The 6,573-nt window shown below is 38.2% G+C and overlaps 1 protein-coding gene across 1 annotated transcript in view; it reads left to right on the top strand.

The window, feature by feature from the left end:
* Positions 1–4,766: 4,766 nt before the first annotated feature.
* The window catches only part of LOC103475692 (von Willebrand factor A domain-containing protein 7-like), an 11,202-nt gene continuing 9,395 nt past the window's right edge, over positions 4,767–6,573 (top strand). The window contains exons 1-4 of the mRNA XM_008427497.2: positions 4,767–4,949; positions 5,024–5,296; positions 5,381–5,474; positions 5,573–5,707. Coding sequence (XP_008425719.1) covers positions 4,767–4,949; positions 5,024–5,296; positions 5,381–5,474; positions 5,573–5,707 — 685 coding nt within the window. The remainder of the gene's footprint in view (positions 4,950–5,023; positions 5,297–5,380; positions 5,475–5,572; positions 5,708–6,573) is intronic.

Here is a 6,573-nt window from a genome sequence, read left to right as displayed (position 1 = left end):
AAATAAAGGGAACACTTAAACAACACAATATAACAAGTAAATCAAACTTCATTTAGGAAGCAACACTGATTGACAACGGGGACCCTCGTCGGGTCAATATATATATATATATATGAGCTGGGTATCTCATGCTAGGTTCTGAAAAATTCTTGGGGGTACTATGCTTGGGGGTACTATGCTTCTCTCGGGTATGCTTCTGCTGTCACAACTTGAGATTGACGAGGTACGACACAAGTGCTACGGCAAGGGGAAGGAGCCAGGATGCCAGGTCAGAAGGGAGTCAACTACAACTCTTTGTGTGCTTTGGAGTTTCAGTGCTGATGAATTGTTTAGCGAAGCAATAAAAGCTGGGTAGCTCTTGAATTGCTACCAAATAAAGCCGCATTTCCTCCCTCAGCCCACTGGCTGCAATGTTAACACCTTGAGATGTCATGAGACCTAAATCCTGAACACCATGGCATGGAGTGCATCCCAGTTTTCCATGTCTGGCATATAATAATTCATTTTATATTTTAATCTGTTTCTATTGATCCTGTGTCCAGACAGAGGGATAATCAATAGCCCAGCATCATGACCTGTTTCCTGTTTGTTCTGAAGATCCTGCAGCTTCCACTTCTCTTCCTAACATGGTGCCTCCTCACCCTGAMTCTCATWCTGATAGGAGGAACCACAGAGCTCTGTTAGGTTAAMGCTCATCTTCTGAAGTTGGGATATTTTTCCTCCAACAGGTTCCAGAGGAATCACCTCAAATCAGATATTAGACTTTTCAACAGTGGAGCTATAAAGGTTGAAAGATTTTATTATTTTGGAGAAAATCTCATCAACATCAATATTTCCACTAAATAAGAGGCAAAAAACAAAGTTGTTTGATAAAGGAAAAGCCTCTCAGACTCTGAACCCGACAGCACCAAACTATTTTTTATATTAGACAATTAATTTAATTTCACATAATTATCGCGGTAGAAGCCATTTGTTTGTTAAATACCTAATGAAATGTATTTACCGTGTTTGATGTTTGTTGTAAATGACATATAGTCACAAAGAACGAGATAATTAGTCCAACTTTGTCGTTTATTGAACGTTCAGAAACTACAGCGGCTGTGATGTGCCACAGCAAAGGTAAACAAAGATAAAACAACCCGAACAGGTGATCAACTCTAAAACACTTGCACATTTTTACTCTCAGTCTCTCTCTGTCATTTAAGCACACCCGTTGCCRTGGCAACCTCCTGCAAAAAACCAAACAAAATCGACAAGCAATACAAGAAAGTTCAAAACCCCAAAAGTAGATGCCAAAATATTCAAAAACCCAAAAGTAGATATCAAAACCTTATTACAACGTTAATTCACAACAATGTTGTCGAGGCATTTTACAAAAGTCATTTGAATTTAGTCAGATTATTATTGATCCAAATTAACAGTTCATTAGGTTCAGTTAATTAAAAAGCATTTAAAAAGTTTGTACCAAGTAAAACCCAGCAGATTGTATGGAGTCGTTACTTACAGCATTCACTCCTCCTGACCAGCAGGGGGTAACAGCAAATTGCTTGTGTTGAGTTGTTGACTTTACAGCAGTCCCTCATCCAGAGCATGCATGTAGCGACAGTGGAGAGGAAGAACTCCCCTCTGACAGGAAGAAACCTCCAGCAGAACTAGAACCGGGCCCAGTACCAGCAGCCATCTGCCATGACCGACTGGAGCTGAGAGAAGACTGATCAGAGACACAACAGGTCAACTTTCCATGTTCATGGAAGTGAAAAGGAGAGGAAGAACAGTTAGGTGATGGCAGCATCATGTCAGCCAATGTCGTCCTCCAGGAAGAAACCACAGCCAATCAGAACGCTAGGCCAGGTGTAGAATCTATAGAGAAAAATAGATGCTTTGTAAACAAAATTGTTCTTTTAAAAAAAGAGAGGTTTAGTTGAGACCAGAGACTTCATAATTCCTTTTAATTTGTAGTTTTTTTTATTTTTTATTTAGGATATTTAAAATGTCTTCCAGTTACAGAGTTAAATGTTCATTAGATTTTAAAGTCTGAGAATGATGAGGACTTCTTTCCCTTTGGTCCTTTACTCAGCAGCTTCTTCTCAGTTGGATTTTTATTATGCATCACAACATCATAACAAATGTTGATTAAAAAATAATTCATCCGAGTTCCTGTTTCATCAGGTGTCCCACAGCAGCTTGATGGAGTTGGACTCCGGTACAGTCAGTAATGAGCCAAATGGGTCACTGGTGTGTAAATTGTTCCAATGATATGCTAAGTATAACTCCTAACCTTCAGTCTCATCAGTCAAGGAATGTAATCCAATGACATTTAACATTAACACATTGGTTTGTAAACATGACTGTAGAAAATTTAGACGGGTAGCACTGACGGACCCTATCCATGCTAAGGCAGGAAAATCTGATGAGGTAGCACAAATAGAACACCGGGACAGACTCTTGGTTCTGGTTGATGTTTCAATTCTATTTTGGACTCGTTTTAAATGACAACTGACACACCCAAATATCAATGTAATGGGTGTGAATTGTCAGTGATAAGTGTTCACTTCTTCCTACTCCTTTTCAAACGGGATAGTAAACAAGTTATTCATTCTTGGTTAAGTATCCACATGTTTTCTCTGTTCTACTGGTTTTTAAAAACCTGTTTGAAATAAATCAAAATTAAACTTAAAGATGTTAAGTTTAAGTTTCTCTAAAATACTGTCAATAAATTTTTCCCTGAGGTTTTTTGGAGGTTTTGAGCTGATAAATGTAAATCATTTAATCCTAGAAAATTGGTCAAAACTGTTTCAATGAATAAAGAAATTACAATTATCTCATTCATGCTAGAAAATATTTGATCCCTGACTCAGACAAAAACACATTGTGTTCATGTTGTACAGTGTTTTGGTTTTGGTTTGTTTCCATTTTCTTGTCTTTTCTCTATTATTCACTTTTCCCTCATCCTGCCACTTGGTGCCCTTCCACATCTGTTCCCAGTCACCTGATCTGATCACCAGTATCTAATGGTTTTGTCCACTCTTCCCTCCATATTTAATCTCACTGGTTTTTGTTGTTTGCAGGATTCTACTCCTGTCATGTCTAATAAATTGCCTGTCAGCCATCACTTTGTTCCTACAACTTCCCTTGTAATTTTCCCTTTTTTGTTTATTAAATTTATCCAGTGAAGCTCTGTCTGCCTGTCTGTCTGTCTTTGAACTTGTTTCTTTCACAACCTGCAGACGATGACAGCTGATGGAAGCAGAAGAGAAAAACCTGTTTTCTTGTCAACCAACCGGTTTGGTCAGTGTTTACGACCAGATGCATTCCTAGATGATCAGACAAGATCAAGTAGAAAGTTTCAACCTGCCAAGCAGGAGAAATGTGATCCTGTCTTTATTATCAGATATGAAAGGGACACTGAATTTCCGTGACCCTGTTTTCCAATAAATAAAAAAAAACTAAATTATTATAAAATAATCAGTTAATATTTTCATTAAAGCTGAAAAAAACTTTACAAGTAGATTTAGTTCTGGAGAAGTCGGATGTGGAGGTGAACAGTTTAGTCGTTTCAAGTTTTCCTTGCCTCATGACAAATAGATTCATATTTTTACAAGATGATAAAGTTACAGTTTTAGCTTGCTAAAGAGTTTTGACTCCAGTCACACTAATGCATAATGTTTTTTTGTTATATATTGATTAAACGCCAGAAGGACTGAACAAATTAATCATATTGCAAATGCGACTCAAATATCGCCTCAATGATCCTTATTCTCATTCTACACTCCCATTTGTTGGTTTTAATTTAATTCAAATTAAATGTCTTTAATGTCTTTTGTTAAACCTTCTTAAAACCACATTTCTAACCCTCAGATTTACTTACTTACAGCAGCAGCAGTGTGGGGCTATTCTCTTAGTTATTGGTTAAACTTCCATTAACTTATTTTTCCAACATCTGAATAAAGTGAACTTTGTTCTCTTAACTCCTGTTGTCCTCATTTTCGGTGTATAGGGAAAACACATACAAATCCCGGTCATTTTGACCTGAGGACAACAGGAGGGTTAAGAAACCAAAAGTGAAAATAAAAGAATCCTGATCAGTGGCTTTTGCATGCTGTAACAAAAGGGAGTGTTTATTAAACTTTACGTCTGGCACCTGCCTGCCTGCCTGCAGAAAGGAAGTATTTGATATCCACCCCACTATCAATCATCTATGAAAATATGAGAAGAATGCAAATAATCAAGCTGTGGTTTGAACAATGATTAAAAATGAAAGTAAAGAACGCCGTTACACTATTTTTCCCCTCCTACTTAACAGAACATAAATCAAAAACCTTTGTGTCTGAATAAGTCTTATTGATTACAGCAACAAATTTCATGTCAACACTTAATTTCTATGTCAGTATAAAATAGCAATCCCAAGGTGCAGACATGACGTTTGCATTATGGTGTGATTAGAAGTAACCAGCAGGACAAGTCCAGCGTGACTCCGCCCTGAAGCTGACCCTTATGAGGTCAGTGTTGACAAAATCATCACAAAGTTTGCTGAGCAGCTGCAAGGTGAGTAGGTTTTTCCTTTAACATCTATGAAAGGGCTCCGACATGAAGGAGACTCTTATCATGGAAAGCTAGAATTGGGATGCATTTCTGACTTTCCAAGATTAATATTTTATGGTTTGGTAAAGCTTTTAATCATCACATCCAATAAGTACTTTAACGGTTTCAAAATGGCCTTTTCAAAGTGATTTTAACTATTTAGGTTTTTAAAGCTGAGCGGAGCCATGATCCGCTCGGTKTTTGCTGTGCTTTGTTTCCTCCTGCTGCACATCGGAGCTCAGGCATTTGAAATTTTGCCTGGAGATTCTTTAAATCACCAGAAAATTACAGAGCAAGCGATTCTCAATGCAACTGTGCAGGGATGCCGCTCTCTAGCCCAAACTGAAGGAACAAACTTCAACTACCCAGTAGGAATACACTCCTGTTGCTTTATTCTTTCTAGACACTGATCTCTTGGTAACGTGTGAATGTGCGTTTTCAGGCTCAGCCTTTCACTGCAGAAGGTGTTGCTGCTGCCTGCGGCGCCTCGCAGTCATCGAAGGCTTTCCGTCAAGCCATCACATCCATCAAGCTGAGGAATATCAGAGTGGATATCCGCTACGCCCTCAAACCGAGCTACCACTTTGATAAGGAGGAGTTTGTTCAGGGAAGGAAGATCATCACAGAGGGAATGGTTGCTGTCAAAGCCAACAACAGGATGGGGAATTATGAGACCGCAAGGAAGAAACTGGGCGAGATCATGCATCCTTTGCAAGTATTCAACATCATTTTTACTTTCTTTTTAAAAAAAAGATTGAAATCTTTTTTGGATTGACTGGTAATTCATCTTATGTTGAAGGATTTCTACAGTCACAGCAACTGGGTGGAGCTGGGAAACACGCTGCCAAACTCTAATCTTATTAAAGCAGAAACCAGCATTGGCAACATCGCAGGTAAAGAGATGGCATGAACTGATGACGCTGCAGAATTCATATCATATCATATGATATCATGAAATCATATAATCTGATGTGGTTTCACTCCATATCAGATGAAAGCAGAGCCACCTGTCGCAGCTGTATCAACGACGACTGCACCAACAACATTCTGGAGGACATCATCGCCGGACAGATCCTGACCTCTGGCTACTTCGGGCTCCTACCCTTTGTCTCAACCAAGCCACCTGGTAAATTCACATGCATTTCAATATATCAATAACCTTTGGAAATTTYATTTTTCTTCTTGAATACAATACTTGGGTCATTGTCCAGCTTTGCCTGTCACAGATTACAGATTTACAAGTTTAAGAGTAATTTTTACCTTGCAGCACTTCTCTGACTCAAAGATCTAGTTGTTTAAAATAGCAAGTGCTAAGAGGAAAAATAACTAGTTGAGTTTGCATGTAAACTGGTCAAATAATACATTAATACTTATAGAAAAGGTGCAGGAATATGAGGTGAAGTTTTAGCTGGTTGTTCTAACACACCACAGTAAACTGGTTTATTTGCTTGAGATTTAAGGTTTAAGAAACAAACTTACATTTTAAAAAATAATTTTTTTGTGAATTCAAGCATTCTTGAAAGGATCCATGGTGGCTTTGGTATACAAGTAGCAATTACTAGACTTTTGTTGTTTTTCTGCTTTGGTTGTTTTCCCATTCATGTTTTTCCGAAGCGATCAGACCTGTCAGACCTCTGCTGCTCTGGGTTCAGCAACGATGTACATCTGAACAATGAGATCATCTCACTTACCAAACAAACTCAGATGGGTTTTCCAACACCGACCAGTTGTGCTTTTAGCCCTCCGATGTTTCAAATGCAAGTCTCAACATGTAGGTTTTTAGTCTAGATTTAAAGGCACTCAGTGTTTCAGCTGTTTTGCAGTTTATGACTTTTATTTTCTGACATGATGCTTAAATCACCCATTTTATTTGTGACATACATTAAAAGATACAATCTCCAGTGGATTTTAAAATCTCTTAATTTCACCAACATGCTTCTTCTAACAGAAAGTTGTTTTTACGTGGAGCTGAAGGTTAGAGGGCAGGAGACC

This window comes from Poecilia reticulata, linkage group LG14 (genome assembly GCF_000633615.1).
Source record: "Poecilia reticulata strain Guanapo linkage group LG14, Guppy_female_1.0+MT, whole genome shotgun sequence".
NCBI classification, from domain to species: domain Eukaryota; kingdom Metazoa; phylum Chordata; class Actinopteri; order Cyprinodontiformes; family Poeciliidae; genus Poecilia; species Poecilia reticulata.
The sequence above is the reverse complement of the archived record's forward strand: the minus strand, read 5'-3'. Positions and strand labels throughout refer to the sequence as shown.